The sequence below is a fragment of the Sorex araneus genome, chromosome 11 (genome assembly GCF_027595985.1).
Source record: "Sorex araneus isolate mSorAra2 chromosome 11, mSorAra2.pri, whole genome shotgun sequence".
NCBI lineage: Eukaryota > Metazoa > Chordata > Mammalia > Eulipotyphla > Soricidae > Sorex > Sorex araneus.
This window is the reverse complement of record NC_073312.1, coordinates 52,741,574-52,765,059: the sequence shown is the minus strand read 5'-3', so window position 1 is coordinate 52,765,059 and position 23,486 is coordinate 52,741,574. Positions and strand designations below refer to the sequence as shown.

Sequence of the window (23,486 nt, the reverse complement as noted above, 5' to 3'; positions counted from 1 at the left end):
GCATGCCACACACTCAAATTCAAGTCTTCATTATGTTCCTCAACATCCAATATGTTCCCCTGAGTACTTCCAGGAGTAATTCCTGAGTGCAGACCAAAAGTAACCTCTGAGAATCTCCACGTGTGACCTAAAAACCCAAAAAATAAATAAACCTACCTGAACCATAACTTATTTGGGAGGAACAATTTTTTCAATATATTTTTTACTATTCATTCAAATTTTTAACTTGCCTGAGGTAAGTTTGGAAATATCACTTTTCTAGGCAATTGTTCATCATTCTTTATTTTTCAGTTTTGTTTGAAAGTATTGTTTAAAACAATCTCTCCATCTGTAGCTCTATCCATGCTTCCTTTGTTTTCAAATATATTCTCTTCTTTACTCCTTCTCAAGATTACCAAAGGTGTGTCATATATAATTTATTTAAATAAATCCTTATTTATTCATTATTTACATTTTCTGTTTTTTTTCTCTTATAATGTGTTCTTATTTCATTTAATGCATTTCTTCTTTCCCTGGCTTGTTTAGTTGAATACCTAATTATTTTCAGCCTTTTATGACATCTGCTTCCTCAGAATAGAATCTTGACCAGGTCACATGTTTCTGATACAATTTGCTTTTATTTCTACTCAACTAAAGTTAAATTTTAATTGTTCAGTAATTAGAAAAAAAGCTTTGCATATCACATAGAATGCTAAATAAGTTAACTTTTTAATTGTCCAATTATTAGAACAAGAGACTTGTATATAACATAAAATAGCCAAGTTAGCAATAATGATTTAAAAAATGGAATGTGTTAATCTATCATCCAATATAACCAGTTAATCTTTTAAAATCATTCTGAGTACATAATAAAGTCAGACCTTACATTTTCTTTTACAACCTGCCCATTCTACTTAATTTGAATTTTGTCTAAAGCCTTACTCTTTATACTAGAATATCAATATTATTAGAATCACCATCACTTCCTGCTTATTCAAACGCTTATTTGTTACTAGGTATTTGGGTTTATACAAATTTTGATAGCAACATTATGATTCCTATGAGTTCCTAATTTTAAGATTCTTAAGAATTTTTCCTGCTGGGAAATTAAGACAAACATAAATGAAAGAGGTCAAAATAGAGCATTCAAAACTACATTTCTGTTTGTGTTCAACAATTGCTAGAAAGGAGATAAGCCCTGCAAAACACCATAGATGATGGCTATGACAAGTCAACTAAAGCATAGAAATGGAATATCAAAAGGAACATGTCTGTGCATCTTCTGAATGCCAAACACTATCTATGTGCTCTGATAGTCACTGGCTGATTTATTTTGTTCCTTTTTAAAAAACACATACACACACAACACTTCAAGTTGGGTGTCAGTGTTCTTATTCTTATCTTCATATAAGAGTATATAGACCCTGGGGTCTCAAAAATTTATATCATGATTACTGAATTCATATTTAAATGTAAGTTCATTCATCCCTAATTTTGTGAAACTTACAATTAAAAATGATATTACCAATAGCTGCAAGGAATACATTATATCTACTATGAAAAACTTAAATTTTCTTTCCTTCTTTTGAGATTTGTCTAGATTCATATAGAACAAAATCGGATCAATGCATGATTCATCACTAATTCCTCATGGCATACATGGGAGTCAAATTAACTTGAAATATATTTTGTTAACATATGCTGCCTTTTAAAAAAAGATGCCACTTAAAGGATTTACATCCACAAATATGTATGCCTTAATAAAGAACTCTTTATCAACCACTTCAAGATAATGTGGGATTCCTTTGTTATGTAATGCTCAGAAGATACTAAAAGCCTGAATTTTATTTAAAAAAAAGAAAAACATTTTATTGACATAAAACTTATGTAAAACATTTATACAACTTACAAATTACCCAGGTGTCATATGAGGTGAGCATACAATAAAACAGAGGAGAAAGAGTAAATTTGGTTTGGAGCTGTCTAATGTTCACTGACACCATTATCAATTTTAATGCCCAATCACATTGCAAGCATAGGTCCCAAAGTTTTCCTTCTGATTTACAAAAAGTCACTTTGTCTTTACTTACCAAGTCATAAATAGTCTCTATTCCCATTAAGATTTCTTTTCTTTCTAAAGAACTTTTAGTTTGGGGCCACATCTGAGATGTTTCTGGGCTACTCTGTAATTAGGGCAATTCTTGTCAGTGCTTAGAAGGGGTGGGGTAAGGCTGAGAGGGTGTCCAGGCCATGCTAGGCCTCTTGTATGCAAAACTCACTGCCTACCCAATTTATCTACTTATAACTTGTCTCTCTAGCCCCATTTATTTTTTAATGCAAAAATCAGTGAAAATTTTTAAAGCTGTAATATTAACTACTCCATTTTGTAACTCAAAATTGCTTAGCAGACCATGGCTTGGAAGCTGGCCTCATATGCTGGGGGGAAAGGTAGCTCAGATAGAGAAGGGAACACCAAGTAAAGTGTGATTGGAGGACCCACTCAGGATGGGAGATGCGTGCTGAAAGTAGACTATGGATTGAACACGATGGCCACTCAATACCTTATTGCAAACCACAACACCCAAAAGGAGAGAGAGAACAAAATACCCTACCACGGGGGATGGGGGGAGTGGGGGGGAGATTAGAGTAAGGGTTGTGGGGGATATGGGGATATACTGTGATCATTGGTGGTGGAGAATGGGCATTGGGCATTGGTGGAGGGATGGGTACTCGAGCATTGTATGACTGAAACACAAGCACGAAAATATGTAAGTCTATAACTGTACCCTCACAGTGATTCACTAATAAAAAAAATTGATTAGCAGAATGTGCTAGAGCAGATATTTAATAACTGTTACCTATTTTGTTAATGTAGAGATAATGATTTCTTTTGCTGTACTAGCCAAGTAATATAATTCTAATTATCTTTGTTCTTCAGCTCTGTTTTTTTTTTCTTCCTGTTTTGGGGCCACACCCAGCAATAGTACTCAAGGCTTACAACTGACTCTATAGTCAGGGATCATTCCTAGTGGTAATCAGAGTAACATATGTGGTGCTGAGAATTGAAGCAGGGTCAGCCACAAGCAGAACTCGTGCCCTCCCTGCTATTACTCTGGCCCTCATTTTCTGACTTTTTCTATCAGTTATAATTACCATTTCTGGTTTCTTTTCCAACCTATTCTTTCTTTAGCTGTGATTTTACACCATATTATTAACTTACCTTTGTCTCATGTCTTCCTCAATTTATTTATTTGTAAAATTTGTTTGCCCACTTCTGTTATCCTTTATGTCAGAATAATCTAAATAATTAGTCCATTAAAGCAGGAAGATTTTTATATTTTTATATCATCCTGACTCTAGGTCAATCTAAATAACAAATATCACTAAAAATCCTCTGTGCTTTTCTTTCCACAAGTTGATTCTATATAGGGTAATTTTATGTATGAACCCATGTGTTTTCTCTCTTTTAAAACTCATGGTTATAATTGAAGAGCAGCATACAATATTCCTGTGTCAAGTCTAGATTTGGAAAAATTAGGATTTATCCTACTAGTTGGTTCTCTTCCAATTTCCTTCTTATCTCAATTTGTCTACCACCATCCTAGAATCTACTGGTAGCTGAGGTCATCAGGGTCAATGGTCAGCAGCAGCTGTTCTGACCCCATCAAAGAGAGAATTTTGGACATTTCCATTGCACAGTCTCAGTTTATGATGAGACAATATGTTCTTTCCAATCTACATTTAACTTTCAAGAAAATAGAAATTTGAACACTTATTAACTCCTAGGTCCTTCTTCTTCTGATCAAATTAGCATGGAAATTTCAAATCTAAAACCCAAAAGTTAATCCAAATGTCAGCTCTGTTTCAATTTTCACTCAAGATTTTACTCTTCTTTTCTCCCAAATACAATGACACCTTAATAAATATAGAAAAACTTTGTAAATCAATTTCTTCTATGAACAAATTTCATTCCAAAAGAAGACTTTCAAGAGGTGACTGAAACAAAAAGAACAAGTATTAGGATATTGGATTCAGATATATTTTACTTTAATCCAGTGAAAGTCAATGTATTTGAGAAAATGATGGCTGTTCAGTCCTTTCTTTGCTCCACAGTATTTTTTGAACACATAATGCCCAGATCAGCCTTCTGGGCAAAGAAAGATGAATATACAATGTAGTCGTTGCTATATTGTTTAGTGAGAAACAGAGTGGTGAAAGTAAATAATTATAGCACTGGTGCAACAATACAAGAAAGTGCAGTTTTTTTTAGAGCTTTGAAGAGTGGGAACCCAATGTTATTCAGGGAGGGTGCAAAGGAAGCATCACAGAGATGATATCATTGCAATCAAGTCTAGAAAAACCAACAGAGCCAAAGACAGGTAATGAGGATGTGAGAGAAGGGAAAATAGAAGGGCAATTCAAGCTGGGAATATAAGAAAATTTTAGTTCCCAATGGTAGAATTCTGAATGACATTGAAAGGGAAATCTGGGACTTTCTCCTGGAGATATCAAGTATTATGCTAAGAACTTGGGACTAAATTTAATTTCCTCACAAGTGGTTTTTAAATTTTACCCCTCAGAATTAGAAAATAATTGTAATAATAATAATTAATATCATACCTATCCTTATCAGATAGTTATTAACTTCCAGGGATTAAGAATTTTAAGTGTTTTGGTATTTGATCTTCAAAAAAATCCTATGATGTTGGAATTAATAGTATCTTAATTTAATATGTAAGAAAACCAAGGCTTAGACTTCCTGAATGAAATTCCATTTTTCTTATGTCTTCCAAAAGTTGGAATATCCCAGTGATCAACCCTTATATCATTTTTACACCCAGTTTCAAAACTATTTTAACTAATTCCAAAGTTTAAATAATCATCTCCAGGAGTCCAGAGAGGTAGTACAGCAGGCCAAGTGCCAGCCTTGCATGTGTCCAATCCGGGTATAATCCTCTCACTTCATATGGCCTTCAGAAGTGATACTTTAGCTTAGAACCAGGAGTCAGACCTGAGCACCACTAGGTGTGGCCTCCAAAATAAAATAAATAAGTGAATAAATAAAAACAGTATCTCTGCAAATAGTCTCCAATTCACCATTTTCCACTTAGAAGACTCCCATAAAATTCAGACTCCTAAATTGAACAGTCTGCTCTTCTCAGAGCTAAATAGTGGACATCAAAAATTCAACACACCTACAACTGACTTCCAATTTTTCTTAACAAACTTGCAACTTCCTATCTAAGTTAACTCAATTTTATTACTTCTGCTGTCTGGTTCTGAGCCACAAAACTGGATATTATCCTTCAGTCCTTGTCCTTTCTCTTACAACACAACTAATTGACCTGCAAAACATATCCAAGATTTTGCCATTTTCATCATCCCCACTATCATCATTGTAGTCTAACATACCATGGTCTATGGCCTAGATGTTGCTACGGTTTGGTTACTAAATGGTCTTTCTTGCTTCTCCCTTGAACTTTCTATCATAATGAGAGTAAGAAATTAGGCATTGCCAGGGCTGGAGCAATAGCACAGTGGGTAGGGCGTTTGCCTTGCTTGTGGCCAACCCAGGTTCAATTCCCAGCATCCCATATGGTCCCCCAAGCACAGCCAGGAGTAATTCCTGAGTGCATGAGCCAGGAGTAACCCCTGTGCATTGCTGTGTGTGACCCAAAAAGCAAATAAAACAAACAAACAAAGAAATTAGGTATTGCCTCAAAGGCAAAAATATAAGGGACATCGAAAAACCTAGTAATCTAGATATATAATACTTTAATGAAATACTTTTTTAAACTCTAAGTAATTCACATCCATAATTTAAGTTTTAGAGAGTCTTATATCAAACAAGATCTATGCATTGCTTATCTCCCTTGCCTCTTTTTAATCCCAGTCCTGCACTATCACACTCAATGTATTCTTCACTGTTCAGAGTAATCCTGTTAAAACATGTATAAATCCTGTCTCCCTTCAAGCTTCAGAAATGAACAGAACAGCTAATGTGAATATTACAATTTGGCCCACCATTATCTCTCTTATCCCAACTCCTATTTCTCTTTTTCATTTGCTCATTCTCCTGCCTCTCTAGTTGTATCAACAAGCTTCCATCTCAGCAAGCCCTCTGATTTAAAGGCTCTCCCTGAAGTGAAACCCTTGCTTTACTCATCTCTCTTCCCAAATTTATTATCAGGACCACATTGTCCAAAATTTCTACATGCACGCATATTCTTTCATTCTCATTTCATTCTTTAGTTTTTTTACTTGTCTCATCAGAAATGTTCCCCCATGCCCAGCCAGAAGAGCAGAGCCAGGAGTAACCCACTTAGCACCACCCGGAAAGCAAAAACAAAAGAAAAAATTGGTAACTTCAGTATTCTCAGAACAAAAGAGTTAACAGCATGATAGGCTAGAAAATATATTGCAAAATTTTTTTTCAAATTTACCAAATTTGGGGGCTGAACCGATAGCACAGCAGATAGGCTGTTTGCCTTGCACGCAGCTGACCCAGGTTCGATTCCTCTGTCCCTCTCAGAGACCCCATACAGAAAAGCCTGACAAGCTACCTGTGGTATTCGATATGCCAAAAACAGTAATAGCAAGTCTCACAATGGAGATGTTACTGGTGCCCGCTCAAGCAAATCAATGAACAATGGGACGGCAGTGCTACAGTGCTATAGTGCTACCAAATTTTTAAAGGTTTGACCTGATTTTAAAATTATTTGCTGAGTATTCAGGTTTATTCTTTAGATTAGTTCAACATTGGGAGGAGGGATATTTGGGGCAGGGAGGTGGTTTTCTTTTTTTGGTGGAGGCGCATCCAGTGCTACTCAGGGACTATTTCTGGCTCTACTCTCAGGGATCAATCCTGGTGGGCTTAGGGGATCAAATCCAGGTCAGTTATGGACAAGAAGTGCCCTATCAGCTATATTATCAATCTTTACAGCCCCTGGGAGAAAGGTACTTTTAAGAAATAAACTTTGGGGCTGGAGTGATAGCACAGCAGGTAGGGCATTTGCCTTGCAAGCGGCCGACCTGGGTTCGATTCCCAGCATCTCATATGGTCCCCTGAGCATTGCTAGGAGTAATTCCTGAGTGCAAAGCCAGAAGTAACCCCTGTGCATTGCCAGGTGTGACCCAAAGAGGAAAAATAAAAATAGATAAAATTTTTTAAAAAATAAACTTTGATGATAAAGTCTTATGTGGCAAATTCTGAATTATATTTTCACTTTCTAATTTCAAATGGCTTGATACCATATAAAAATATTATTTTTTTCAATAATTTTAGAAGGAAACTATGTAATCAAAAGACACTTTTATGTAAAAACATTTGAATCACCTTTGCTAATCACTAACCAAAACTAAAGGTAGATTTTACAAATAAAAGTTGTTATTCCTTTCATCATAAACTGTTTCCTTTTGCTGGAAAAAATGAAGTTAAACAAAGAACAAATCTACAATTTGGCCAAAAAATCAATACTCTATGACTTCAAACATTGGTAAAATGTATATGACTAAACTTGCAATACCATAGTCATAGTCTACTTCTGACTTTCCTGTTCCTAAAGATAAGATTCAGTATTGTGGGAGAATGTGAAGACCTTAACAGAAATATAATTTTATAGTAAGTTTTGGAAAGAGATTCTGTCATAAAGCTTAGTTTTCCTTGCAAATGTTCAACATGTGTTTTGTGTATCTACTTATCTATGGTTTCATGGGTCACACATAGTGGTAATGGTGGGGATTTGGGGGAAGTTATAAGAGGAACTACTTCTGTTTCTGTGCTTAAGAATTGCTCCTGGCAATGTTTTGGGGACCATTAAGTATAGGAGATTAAGCCCAGGCTTCCTCTATCCGTCCCTACATACTTATTTTATAAGATGAGTTACATTGCTTTGTAGATATTTCTATGATTGTATCACCGGTCAATTGGAATTATAAACTGAATATATTGTAACCTTTTGTAGTACTTTGTAATACTTTGTAGTATTCACAGAAAGTGTGTTTATACTATAAATACTTCCTTAGAGCTAAGGTGTTCCAGCCTAAATTGCTACATGTACATTGACTATCCACTACCAAAAGCTTTCTAGTTTGTCCTGCCACTTGTAAAATCAAACACAGAAACTGAGTTAGCCAACTGCCCATAAAACACAATGACTAAATACTTTGAAGGGGTGGATGCGACATCAGACACAACTAAATACTTCTTGAAGAAATTAATGAGGTAAACTGAATTGACCTGGGTCAGAAAGCAAGCAAAACTTATTAGAAAGGGTAAGAATGACCTTGCTTATAAACATGGCATGACATTATTCTGGTCCTAACTAGTACACATATATTCTTTCTCAGACATTTCCTATTTTACCCTTTGGCTTTATGTATCATATAGAAAATATTATTTCTACATAATTCTTGCATAGTAATTAGGGTGCTTTATTCTATTATTTAAATAACAGCACTTCTAAGTTGCATTGTGCTAAAATGATCGTCTCAGTTTCATTCTGTTTTGGATCACCCAATATTTGGCCCAGTTTCCTATATTATTGATTCACTCATTCTGAATCTTCAAATTACAAACAAAACCAGTACAAAAAAATCTCAATGCATAGGACAGAAAACATTTTAAAGGGCCAATAAGCAAACTGTGTTAAATTGCGTATCATTTAAACCATAATAAAACATGTTTCCTCTCTCTCTGTTGGCACAACATAGTTGAACAGAGGGAGCAGCACAGAACTTCCTTGAGCCATTTACACACACATCCAGTAGGTCAGTTATGTCTCTATTACCTGGGAGTCTAGCTGGAATCACACTATCCTAGCCTGGAACATTCCACATCATACAGTCCTGGTCCTGAGGTATGAGCAACCATGACATTTGGAATGCTGATTTTAATAATGTTCTCTAGAAACTGAAGATAACAAAACACTAAAACTCATATTCTTTTATAAATTCACATTTAACATGGACATTATAAAATTTCACTATTTCTTAGCTCTTCTGAAAGGATTTCATGTCTTCTGAAGAGTATGAGGTTCAGTGTTAAGTAGGCTCTCTCAGAAAGATCCACTGCTGAGCTGGAGATATAGTACAGTGAGTAAGGTGGTTGCCTTGATGGCAGCTGACCTGGTGTGACCCCCAACCCCACCTAAGATCCCCCAAGTTCCATCAGGAGTGATCCGCCAAGAAAGCCTTGGTACAACTGAGTGTGGCACAAAATCAAAGATCTGTTGTTCTTGTTTTGTCAAAATTCATGTGACATTTTTATTATCAAGTTTGCACAGTGATTTCTACATAAATAATAGCGTTCTGGAAATTTATCTTTGGAGAATTAGTAGCTAAATGTCTTTGATAATATATAGATTAATGAAATTAATTTGGGATTTTGTTGTTTTATCTTTGTTGGTTTAATTTAGTAACAACGCCCTCTTCATACATCTGTAAGCACCATTCTGCACATTCTTTTGAAAGAAATCTTTTTTTTTGCATACTTGTTGACATTGTGAGATAATTGGATGGAGAATTACAAATCTATATTCTAATTGGATGGAACAATTATTCATCTTTGATTTCCAAATTTCAACTGCAACTGAATTTTTTTAAAAATAGACTTTGTTTTCCCACTAAGAACATGAACAATCCTTATTTGTTGCTAGTTACTTTCACTTTAGTGATGCTTTTACAGAGAATGTTCCCTAAGGATATCCTTTATGAAAAGGACAAGTTTGGACTCGGCAAAAGTACTTTACCTAATTTATCTTAAATTTGATTTCAGTGAGCAACCCTAATTAACCTGATTTTTTGCTGATAATCACTCTCAATGGAATCAAATCAAAAATCCGGGGATGGATTGAGCGGCACCCAGAAGGAAGCAGCCCTCCGCGCACTGATTCAGCGCACAGGATATAGCTTGGTCCAGGTAGGCTCTTCTTGTGACATCTGCAGAAATCCACCACGCTTTTCACAGAGCACCGGGAATATTCATGGCCCAAGATGTAAAAAGCGAATGGCAACCACTTAACCCTTGAGATTAATGTTTCTTGCAGGGGGGAAAAGTCACACCATTTCAATTCTGTGGGTGCACTCATAGGTGATATTTTTTCTACTGTGGGACTATCAAATCAACCTTATCGCTTAAAAATCACTGTCCATAATCACAGCAATTCACTCGGAATTTAAAAAGCATTTTAGAATGGCCCAAACACCTGGAATTTACTACCTAAAGTGATCTGTGAACTATAAGCAAGCAAATGTTTCAAGAATCAGAATAGAACCATGGAGGAGTTGGTTCTGCTTTCCAGTGGGATATACACAGCTGCTTCCAAATATTAGTCATTTCTCTCACTACTCAGCATTTTTGAAAAGAATAAAACTAACCTGAATATCTTCATGTATAGTATGATTTATTGTATTTTTTTAAGATAACCTCTTTTAGAGAACTTGGAAGTATTAGGAATTCAGTGTTAGGTATTAAAAATCTAGTATTAAAGATATAAATTAATTATCTGATTTGAAGAAATAATATTGCTATTTTTAGAGTAAAACAAATTATTCTAATTCTAAACTATTTCCTTTCATGCACATAATTTTCCAACTTACCTATGTGTTATTATGAGCACAAATGTCAATATAGACAAATCATTGGAAAAATGAGTAAGGAGAGGCTGCTAAAATCTCTGGGCTGGGCAGAATGGAAACATTACTGGCCCATTTGAGTAAATCCATGAACAATAGGAGGACAGTGATACAGTGATCTTTTTATTGCATGTTTCTTTGTTAGGTTGTTGCCATCCTATATGGTTCCTCAAGCACTGCCAAATAGTGATTCCTGAGTACAGAGTCAGGAGTAATCCCTGAGCAGAGGCAGATGTGGTCCAAAACCAAACCCCTCTAAACTTACACTGCCTTCTACAATATAAAACGGTATTTTAAGATTTTTATTTTGGGGTCTCCTAACTAGTGCTTGGGGGACATTGGGAACATTCCTAGTGATATATGGTCAATTGAACCTATAGTTCAATGTACGATCTCAAGAGTGCAGAGCAGTTAGGGCTCTGTGGTACTGGGGGTCACCAGGCCACCCCAGAGAGGCCAGGAGGCCTCCAGGTCTGTACCTAGCAGTGCTTGGGGGAGCCACAAGGTACCAGTGATTAAACTGGGGTTGGCTATCAGGAATCTCTCAATCTCTAAAAGGATGCCTTTAAATGGTGTTGTATAGTAAATCACTGAGAAAATTCTAAAATTCTTTAATATTTGGTCTGTAAAACTAAGGTATACTTAAAATATTGATATGTTTTACAATTACTCTAGCAAATTAGGTTCTTCTTCCTTTTTACAATCTACACATCCATAAGTATTTTTAAAGCATTTTGAAATCAGGATTCTTAAAATCTTATTTATATCTGAAACATTCATGTAAAGACAGTGATAGTAGAAGGAAACATTTAAGCCCATTTGAGAAGTAATTTATCAGTATTGAATCTGATATTTTAATCAGTATTTAAGAGTATTCACCTTCTAGGAATTTAACTCTAATTATAACATATACATATATATATATACTCAATCTTAAGGTTTCAAATCACTGTCCATAATCATAGCACGATATAAATATTTCTTTTTATATTTATACATATACGTATGTGTATATGTAATTATAATATATACATATATATGTATTTGCACCAACTTGTCTAATGGGACTTTTATGTATACCAATACACAAAAATGTAGGGATTATTAAGGACATTATTAAACTGTGAATGTAAATTATCATATTCAACAAATAGAACTTTTTAAGAAATACCCTTAAAATAATATAAATAACCAACATTTTTGTTTTGTTTAATAATCTACTTTTTATTATAATTAATGTCAAATGGTTACAATAGTGTCAACATTTATAGTATTGATGTACAAAATGACTGCACTCCATCACCACCCAAATATCCACCAAACCTAATGTCTTTCATTTTATTATATTCTTATTTAATTGTGGCTTTGTGTGTTTTTTTTTAATGCTACACCTGGTGTGGGCTGGAGCGATAGCACAGTGGTAGGGTGTTCATCTTTCAGGCTGCTCACCCGTGTTCGATTCCTCCGCCCCTCTCCGAGAGCCCGGCAAGCTACCTAGAGTATTGAACCTGCATGGCAGAGCCTGACAAGCTACCTGTGGCATATTGGATATGCCAAACACAGTAACAACAAGTCTCACAATGAGAGACGTTACTTGTACCCCCTCAAACAAATCGATGAGCAATGGGATTACAGTGACAATGACGTGTCAACTGGTGTTGCTCAGCAATTAATCCTGGCTCTGTGTTCAGGAATTATTCCTGAGGGTCTCAGGAATCATATTGAGGGATCAAACACAGGAAATGACCCTGATTTTATTCTAGGCACTGATTGTTCCTTTTCCCCAGAAAAAAATTCAGAGCAAGTTTCATGACTTTTCTGGTAATTATCAAATAATAAAAAATTTTCCACTGAATAATTAATATATTCAGTCCATTATAATAAAAGTTAGTTTCATTCAAAGTTATAACTATAGCTATTCTCTCTTCCTCAGCACATCAAGGTAAAATTCTTTTTTTTCTATTTTCCATTTTCTGCTTTATTCTTACTGTACCAGTGTGCTAACTATAATTTCTGACTCAGAATTGAAGAAGGAAAAAAAGTCAGAGCGGAGACAGGGAGGTTTTAATTTTTATTGCTATGTATTTGGTCACTAGGCATGGCCCATATTTAAAGATTACAGGAAACTGTGTAAGATCATCAGAGATACATTAAATTGCAGAAATCTCTGGGGGCTGGAGCGATAGCACATCAGGTAGGGTGTTTGCCTTGCATGCGGCTGACCCAGGTTCAATTCCCAGCATCCCATATGGTCCCCTGAGCACCTCCAGGACTGATTCCTGAGTGTAAAGCCAGGAGTAACCCCTGAGCATTGCCAGTTGTGACCCAAAAAGCAAAAAAAAAAGAATTGCAGAAATCTCTCACCATTTACACTCTCCTCTTTCTGGCCACTTTCTTGAACCTCAGACTCCTTTGGATATTACAAGCTGATATTACAAGCTGCTGTCTCAAAGAGGGTGGATGAAAATACCTCATTATACATCTGAACATACTCGGGTTTTTTTTCTGAAAACAAGCATTCTAATCTGTAAATTCTAACATGCTTGGAATAAAAACAAATCTTACAAACACCAAAACAGCAGGTGAAGCATTTGCTCACCATTGAATATCTCAGAAGTGAGCTACTCCAACCAGCATAGGACGTTCCCAGATAAGAGAGTGCACAGCAAGCACTTGAGTAGCTTCAAAACTCCAATATGGGGATATAGAATAAGTATCTGGATTAAGAATATAGAACGTATAGAATATATGCAAACCTCCTCCTCCTACTTGGTCGTCTAGGACTTTCATATCCAGACCAGAGACCAAAAGAGTCTCATTCTATCTTCAAGTCCTATTATAAATGAAAGAGCAATTAGCCAGTAAGCAATCATTTAAAAAAAATTCTGCAGGACACAAAAGTACAATATATCATAACAGTATGTGCAAAGTTTAAAAAATAATATGTAATAGAAGCTCAAATATCAATACAGGTCATTTTACAAATCTAAAGCTGTGATTTAAATAAATGCTATGATTTCTTTTATAAAGAAGCAAACTGTCACTGTCACTGTCATCCCGTTGCTCATCGATTTGCTCAAGTGGGCACCAGTAATGTCTCCATTGTGAGACTTGTTACTGTTTTTGTATTCGATTTTGGCATATCGAATACACCACGGGTAGCTTGCCAGGCTCTGCCGTGTGGGCGAGGTACTCTCAGTAGCTTGCCAGGAATATGTATTTTGCCTCTATAGTTAGAAGCCTTTTCAAATAAAATTATATGTAAAAATATTATATGTAAAAATATATGGCCTTTCTTCATATAAGTTTGATCTTAGTATTAAATTATATTCTCAAAATTTTAAGAATAAGAATATCATAACAAAATAATAAGTAGTATTGGATATATATTTTTTAAATACCCCAAAAAAGTACTTGCTGTTTTGTGTGTACTGACTAAGCTGGATAGCAGCTATTATGATCATCTCTAATTTTCAGATAAAGAAAAGAGGTACAAGGAAGTTAGGTAACTTATCCAAAATACATAGGCTAGAATTACAGAGCGATTGAACAATTTTTTTTTAGGATTTAGAAAATTTGGAGTTGATATGATGTCATCTTTAAGACTATAATTTTAGAGATTAAATGCTAGGGTATGCAAAAAATATTTGGTAAGCTAAATTTTTGTAACATGATTGCCTTTAAGTATTAGTTATTAGCAGAATGATTGTTGGAATAAGTCTCCAGTAATAAAATAGAAACCTAAAATTCTAAGATCTAATTATTAAGCCCTTTAATGAGTATATAAAAATGAATATGACTCAATTCAATCATTTTGAATGCAATGAAAAATCCCTTCAGTTTCTGAATGCAAAGTAAGGAAAATCACCCCAGACCTAAATCATAGACTCTAAACTAGTCCCTATCATAGATCAATTATATAATCTGGAATCACTCCCTCTCTCTCTTTGTCTGGGAGATTTATTAGTTTTATTCCCTCACTGTGTCAGTCATAGTTTTAAGATTTTTTTACATATACTAATGTAATTATTGGCCAATAAAATGGTTAGAAGAAGAGATCAGCCTCGAATTCTTTGCAACTTGAAGAAAATCCTTCAGTCTTCTCAACACTTAATTCTACTTTCTCTGTATTAGAAGAAAATTTATACTTTTAAAAGGAAAATCAAGTTTTAACAAAAAAAATCTCTGCTTAAAACTGAAGATAAAGAGATAGCTTAGTATTATTCAATGCATACCCTTAAAATGATTATTTAAAACTTTATGGTACCTGTAAAGTTAGGGTTTGAACTCATTGCCTTCATTGCTCACAAATCTCTGACATTGAGTGCTGAATACTTGCAAAACAAGAATTTTAAAAAAACAGAGTGTGACCAATTTCTCCTCTCTTATCACTAGCAAGACAAATACAACTGACAAAAATAGAATCTTGCAGGTTACTTAATAACATGCTGCCAGTCTCTTATATAGGAACTGATGCAACAATATATACTTGTGAGGGTTTGAAAGCCTACTTTGTTATATCACTATTTATAATTGGTACATTATATATTTTATATTGTTTTTTGAAAATTTAATCAAATTACTTCAGAGAATAAAGTACCTTATTATTGCAACCGCATATGTAGTTATTCAATAGTATTACTGATAAAACCTGCGTAATAACACTCAGAAGTTAAAATCTCAACTTCACCTCAAAGTATTTCTATATAGAAGGAAGGAAGTTGCAATGTCAACTTATAGTGTTTGCTTCTAAATAATTCTAAATTATATATTGAGAAAAAGCTATTATTTCAAAGAAAAAATCTACAATTCAATGTTTATTTAAAATAATGAAAATTTATATATGAGAGCCTCCAAATATTTTAATAAATTAATTATATGTATACCAAAATATTTCAATATAATAAATAATATTCTCTAATTATGATAATTATTACTTAATGCTCTTATTTATCTAGATAATTAATTTGATTTTTTTTACTACAATGGCAGTCTCATAAAGTATTAAAAATTCGTCAGAAATATTCAGTTAGAAATAAACATTAAATAAACTTTATGGTGAGAACTTCATCACAGCTCAATAATAATGCTGGCCTTCATTAGGCTAGTCAATAAAATCTTTACATTGAAATTTCATATTAATATAGTCACCTTTTATTATGAACTTAGAAAACAACTCCCAGAGTTACGTAAGCTAAAGGACCGCAAACCTATGACTCAGACAGATATGAGTATAGTCCATTTTTATAGTGATTGAAGGCAATGGATGTTTTATATTTCTTTAAAGAGTTGGCTTTTAAAAAGCCTAAAATAGCCCCTATGTGGTCTTTTCCAAAATACATTTGTTAACTCCAACTCTATACCTTAATCTAGCACTGTATGTTAGAAGTAAATCTAAAGTTGTAAAAGCAAATACTTTTCTACAACATAGATGAGTGTTTAAAGTTCCTTAAATGAAAGGGAAAGGTAGTATTAGAGTACAGGGGGCTAAGGTGTTACATTTCATGTGTCTGACCCCAGGTTGATTCCTGGCACTGAGTGTCATTTCTCAAGAACCACTAGGTTCTGAGAACTGAGCTCCTATAAGCAGGCCTTCCAAACAACCAGGTTTGTCCCCTAATCCAAAAATGTAAAACAAATAAAGTTCCTTAACAGAAAAAAGAGCCAACTCATGCCCTGCATATTTAGTCACATTGATTCCACAATGAGAAGCATGCTATGCCTGCCTTCATAAGATTCATCTCATTTTAAGACAGAAAACAAACAAGAAAAAGTCAAAATCACAACAGCTCCAGTAAGCACTATGAATGTTAAAAAAATTAATAGGCAGTATGACAAAGAATGACCATAGACTTTCTTCTTAACAGAGAGTGTGGAATGGCTGAAGAGAGAGTAACTGGGTTATGGCACATTGGCTTGCATATTGCCAAGCCTGGATGAATCCTCAGAACCACAAGTTTCCCCAAAGCATTGCAACTGGGGTCCAATAACCCTGGAGGTCTTCAAGTACCACTGGTCTGGTTAGCTGATAATTACCAGAATAATTGCCTAGACCTTCTGATCACCACCAGAGAGTGAGAGAGAATGAGAGAGAGAGAAAGAGAGAGAGAGAGAGAGAGAGAGAGAGAGAGAGAGATTGTTGAAACCAAAACGGAGAGAATGAGATTAAATAAACTTTGCAAGTATCAAGGGTAAAGATCATTCTTTTTGAGCTTGATATAGCCATTTGATCAATATAAATATTTTAGCCAAAATATTTGTCAAATGAACAGTTTCTCTGAAGAAGGAAGGACATTACTGATCCTTAATTTTAAAAAGCCAGCATTATATCAGATAAATAAAAATAAATCTGTGATCCTCCTTTATCCTTTCTTCTATTAATCATTCATGAGATCAGTTTCCTAAGAACAATTCTCTCAAACTAAGATTCAAATATTCTCTTATTTGGATTCGTGAAGCTTTGCTTGTTATGAATGTCCTCTTATGTGGAATTTCAAAACATCCACATATTTTATTCTCATTTTCTCATTTCCTTAACTTAATGTGTAAAAATCAAGGTGCAAATCATGGTGTGAGAGCAACTTAATCAACTTCAATTTGATTAAGAGGGAATCTCTCTTCCAAGCATGCCCCAAGCTAATGCCTCCTTGCTGGCTTTACATAATGCACTTTTATAACTTTACTTGGATATTGCTTAATTTTCTTTTTTCTGTGATCAAAAATAATAATTTTGAAATGTCAGATTTTGTCATTTGGCTTCACCTAGGCCAAATGAAGCAGAGTTTGGTGAAAAGCAGAAAAAAAACACTGTAACACTGACAATTGTTTCCAATCACCACACAGAATCCTCAAGAAAGAATAGGAATTTTACTTCTTGGTAAAATATAATTCCTGGGTCCTACTTTTTCTTGTATTGCCTTGTCTTGTTCACAACACCTGCTCACATCTCTCCTATCCAAGGACATAGGTCATTTACCAAGGGCATGAATACTAATTCTTTAAATAGGTGGCACTAAGCTTGAGAACAAAATGAGACCAATAGCTCATCCCAGGCAGATGTTTTCCTAAGCTTATCATCCCAGCTATCCACAAGCCAACTTTATTTTAAATCTTACAAGCCTTCTTCCGCTAGCCAGAAATGCCATAGCATGGTGTGGAAGACTTAAATGAAGGGACAATTCAGTGAGTCTTTTATGGAGAGTGTGTGTGATGGTGACTTTAGCAATCTGAGAAACAGAAATGCATTCCAGAAGCTATTTTCAAACAGCAACGAATGTCTCCTCAAATAACCCGGTAGAGTTAGTTATATGAATGGTCTTCAACAAAAGTTTCAAAAATCTTTGCAAACAATATATTATAGAACATTACTTAAACAAGAAGCGCATAGGGTTTTGAAAAAATTTTATCACCAAAAAGCAGTAAGAGAAGCTGTAGAGAAACTATAGCAGGTAGTTGCACCAGCCAATGTGGCGCCCTGAGCACCTCCAAAATTGATCCTTAAGTAGAGACAGGAGTAAGCCCTGAGCACCACCAGGTGTGGCTTAAAAAGAAACCATAAAATCCGAATGAACTTCATGACTGAAAGATGTAGATGATTCAACAATTCTTTGAACTTTACCCCTTGCCCGCAGGCAACTTCAAGACTTTTGTTGTTGCTGCCTGTTTTGCTTTGTTTTTTAATTTTTTTATTAGTAAGTCACCAGGAGGTACAGTTACAAACTTAAGAACTTTCCTGTTTGCATTTCAGTCATGCAGTGATTGTTTACCCATCCCTCCACCAGTGCCCATTCTCCTCCACCAATGATCCCAGTATCCCTCTCACCACCCCCACGCCATCCACCACCACCCCACCCTGCCCCTGTGGCAGGGCATACCCTTTTTAATGGACTGAAGCCATAGTAAAGCGGATAGGGAAGTTGCCTTACACGCAGCTTACCCGGGTTTGATTCCTCCGCCTCTCTGGGAGAGCCCAGCAAGCTACCAAGAGTATCCCACCAGCACAGCAGAGCCTGGCAAAGCTACCCGTGGTGTATTCAGTATGCCGAAAATAGTAACAACAAATCTCACAATGGAGACGTTACTGGGGTCTGCTCCAGCAAATCGATGAACAAGGGAATGACAGTGCTATAGTGCAGTGCTACCTGTTTAATACCTGTTTAATGATAGGAGTGACTTTACATTCTCAGAACTAAATTCTTTACCATGATGAGATGGAAAGGCAGCTTTCTAACATACATAGGCTAACAGGAAGAAAAAATGTGAATTCACAGAGCTATGTAATGAAGAATTTGCATAGAACTTCAGCAGTGATTCTTTCTAGCGTTGTTCCAGAGGTGCAGAACAGAGCTCTGAAATTATGTCAAATGAATGGCACAATTACACAGCTTAAATAACTGTGAATTCGGTACTGAAAGAATTATCCACTTTCAGTTCTCTTTGAAGTTTTCTGATCAGAGAAAGTAAATTGGAGTTTTGTTGAACCTTCCCAACTCCACATAATCTCAGCAAGACCAGTGCTCAGAGTCTTATCTTGATCACGTTTCCCTTCTTTTGTAATTATTTTCCATTGGTTCAAAAAGATTTCAGTGTTCCATTTTCAAGTGCCATATTCGTTTTGTTTCTAGAGGTTTCTTTATTTTTAAAATATTTTTTATTGAATTTAAAAACTGATTTACAAAGTTATTGATAATTGAGTTTTAGGCAAAGAATATTTCAACACCAATCCCACCACCACTGTCAACCTCCCGCACCAATTTTCCAAACTTCCCCTCCCACAACCCCTCACTGACCCCCCAATACACTCTACACCCCAACCCTGTCTGCCACCTTTTACACAGAAATTCAGGTAAGATACTGAACCAATGCAGAGAATTTAGTAATTAACAAAATAGATTGTAAATAGACATATTCATTGGAGATGTGCGGCATTAAAATATCCCCACAAAAATAAATAAATAAATAAATAAAATATTCCTACTAACTTTTCATTAGGGATAAATTGACTAATTTACAAGATATCTAATGATCATTTTCTCACATTTAAATATAGTGACAAAATCAACTTCCCTTTTACAAGCAAATGCTATCATCACAAAAGCCTTACAATCACCCATCAACTGTAATATTCTACAAAGGAAGACATTTAAAGTCAGGAAAGATTAAATGACTTCCCAAATCCCTCTGCTTGACAGCAATTAAAATTCATCAGTATATAATATGGAGAATAATGAACATATAAAATGTTTCACTGCATAATTTTTTTTCTCACATAACATCAAGTGCATTAGATGAAATTCTCCTTGGCAACTCATAAAGGATAGAAGACCAATTACCCAAACCAATATATACATATATACATATATGAATAAATGACTTTATATGCAATTTGACAGCTTTCTATAATTCAATCAAATATTTAACAGCTATAATATTAGTTCAAAAGTCAAATTGGATCTGGAAGTAAATAAAAATTTTGATGCATCTACTGAATAGTTTATACATGCCAAAATGGTAAAAGTTCAAAATGAACAAAGGAATCACTAAAGCTTTCATCTTAATTCTTAGATGGAATCAAAAGATTTCTATGAATTGGAGCACAGTGTTAAGACATATGCCCAGAGCTAGAAGTGAACATATACATGGGAAATGCTATTCTATCATCATATTGATTTCGCTGCAAAATGTGAACAATCTTAGAAATTAGATGACATTCTCTACTTCCTTTGTAGAAACATGCAAAGAAAATGTTTTCTGATTTCCAACTTTGTGTAAAGATGTTCTTGAATTTGAATGAATAGTATAGTACAATGCACTATGAATATATAGTCCAGTGTATGAGCCAAGAAACAAATTGCAAAAAGTTTACAAAATAAAGTTATTTTAAAAGGTGTACTCACTTTTGAACTTCAGATTTTGAGATACTGAATTTATACTGACTAAATTGTCACCTATAACCAATAAACGTAATAGGGAAATGATTACATATATTAAATGTATCATTTGATAGTATAAATTATTTCTACCTCCATAATACAATAATAATTTGAGATTAGAAATATTTTCCTAAGCAATAGACTTCAATATTAGCCTTCAAAAATGTTTCTGGTATGTGATTCATAATTTGAAAATAATTTTTTATCAAAAAAACAAACAATGTCTTTATTACAGGGACCACCCCAGCAGAATTCTAAGGATCTAGGAGACACTCCCAATGATGTCCTACAGAACAGGCCTGACAGTTTCGTGCCTGGGATAGCCATGCAGTGGTACTCAAGGAAACATTGCTTAGAGTTCACCAAGGCTACCTTCCAGAACTCACCAGGGGTAGTGACAGGCTCCAACTCAGTGCCTTTTGCATGCTAAGCATGTGCTTTACCATTTGAGCTGTCTCCCAATCCCTCATCAAATATGATGGCCCAGTAAGAGTGAAAAACATATTTTGCCAAGAGCTAAAATCTATTTGCATCTTTCTTCTGAATTTTTGCCAGGGACACAAAACACCAATATTATTTATTTAGAGTCAATTAAAGCAAAAGCAATTTACTATTTCTAGTCAAGTTCATATTATAATAAATATTTTTACTTAGGTAAATGTAAAGCCACAGATTTTATGTGGCACTTATGGTATTCTAGCATAGACTCAAATAAATGTTAAAATGAAACACTGACTGATAAACTCATTGACCTATAATCTCATTAACTACATTTTGACAGTAAGCTTACAATACAAACTAACTTTACATTTGTATATTATATTCATCTCTAGATTTTCCCCATTTTAATTTTAGTTCTATATTTTACAAATTTCAACATCCCATTCAATCATTCTTTATATCACAATTATTATTACTCTTTTCACTTAAAAAATAACATCTTGCATTTATATGGATGTGTTTTACAAGAATTGTTTAAAAATAGTTGATATAGGCAATGCTAATTTCTACTATGTATGTTAAATAAATTATTTTTTAAAGTTCTACCTTAAAATGAATTTCACATATATGAACTTACTGATGTTACAGGATGTGAGATGACAAAACAAATAATTTTCTTTTATAGAAAATTAACAAATTTTATATATTTCTGCCTATTCATTCTAAAACAATTTTAGTGTTCAGGCAACAAAAGTAAAATCATATCTATAGTGAAGCTTCATATCCTGGAGGGCTGCCATGCAAATGCAATTATATTTGGATTTCTCCTGGTAAAAAAAGATCATATTTGGGCTAGAGGGAGCTCAATAGGTGGTGTACATACTTTGCAAGTAGGAGATCTGAATTTAATTTCCAATGCTATATGGGACTGGGCACTGCTAGGAGTGACCCCCCAGCACTAACAGCACTGCTTGGTGTGCACCAAAAAACAAAACAAAACTAGAATTACTTTCAGTAAGTTCTTTTGATTCACCTAACTTAAGGTCCCTTAGATTTTCTTTGAACCCTACCACACAATGAGATAGATGGTTTAAAGGCTAAAAGATGATAAATAAAAATGATGTCTAGACTTCATTCAACCTCACAAATGCAAAACTAGAAAAATACTATGTAAGTTCATAAACTGTACAACAGCCACAGACGACAGATACATTCTCAAAGCATTGTCTGGCATCCACTGTGAGAGCAGTTCTCACACACAGCTAGATATGCTGGGTAGGGCCCTAGAGATTGGAATATTGATTAAGATTAGAAATGCAATCAAGCACCTGAGAGAACAGGAGTGGAAACTAGTACAAATACAGTCCATTTTAAAATGGGTAAAAGAACATATGAAAGAAGTTTAGACAAGGAATGCACACAACTTCTTCCCACTTAGCAAGCAAAAGACAAAGGACCAAAGAGAAAGGACCACCATAAAATTATTACAGATTTAGAAAACATAAACTTTCCAAAGAACCATTAAAGAATAAAATTACTCAGGAATAAATACTAAATGATTATTTATTAATAAGTGTCCTTGTCCTACATGAATGGATCATTATATAGAGACAACAAAACAGTTGGTCTCTGCATCTGGTGAAACTGAACAAGAAAAAAAGATATAACAGATAGAATGCAAAACTGAGGCAGATAGAATACAAAACTGAGGTTGTTAAGCCTGAAAAGTCATCATGACTTTTAAACTATATATATGTCATGAAGCTCACCAGTTTATTTTTTTTTCAAGTAAGGACTGGAGCGATAGCACAGTGGGTAGGGCGTTTGCCTTGAATGAAGCCGACCCAGGTTTGATTCCTCCATCCTTCTCGGAGAGCCCCGCAAGCTATCAAGAGTATCCCGCCTGCACGGCAGAGCCTGGCAAGCTACGCACGCCATATTCGATATGCCAAAAACAGTAACAACCAGTCTGACAGTGGAGACGTTACTGGTGGCTGCAAATCAATGAACAATGGGTTACTTTCTTTCATTTTTTATTGAATCACTATGAGATAAAGTTACAAAGCTTTCATGTTTGAGTTTCAGTCAATGACCAAACACTCATCCCTCCACCAGTGCACATTTTCCACCATCAATGTTCCCAGTACCCCTCCTCCATCTCACCCTCCCCTGCTTTATGACAATTTCCCTTTGACTCTCTCTCTCTCTCTCTCTCTCTCTCTCTCTCTCTCTCTCTCTCTCTCTCTCTCTCTCTCTCTCTCAAGTTATGGGCACTATGGTTTGCAATACAGATACTGAGAGGCCGTCATGTTTGGTCTTTTATCTACTTTCAGCACACATCTCCCATCTCGAGCAATCCCTCCTACCATCATTGACTTAGTGACCCTTTCTCTATCCCAGCTGCCTTCTGCCCCAGCTCCTAAGGCTTCCAACCATGGGAAAGCTTACCAGTTTAAAGATCAGAAACCCTTGGTTTATTCTACGGCAAAATAAATATAA

The 23,486-nt window shown here is 35.0% G+C and overlaps 1 protein-coding gene across 1 annotated transcript in view; it reads left to right on the top strand.

The window, feature by feature from the left end:
- The window catches only part of A1CF (APOBEC1 complementation factor), an 86,189-nt gene that overhangs the window by 13,433 nt on the left and 49,270 nt on the right, over positions 1-23,486 (top strand). The window contains exon 2 of the mRNA XM_004607505.2: positions 9,755-9,898. Coding sequence (XP_004607562.1) covers positions 9,800-9,898 — 99 coding nt within the window. The 5' untranslated portion in view covers positions 9,755-9,799. The remainder of the gene's footprint in view (positions 1-9,754; positions 9,899-23,486) is intronic.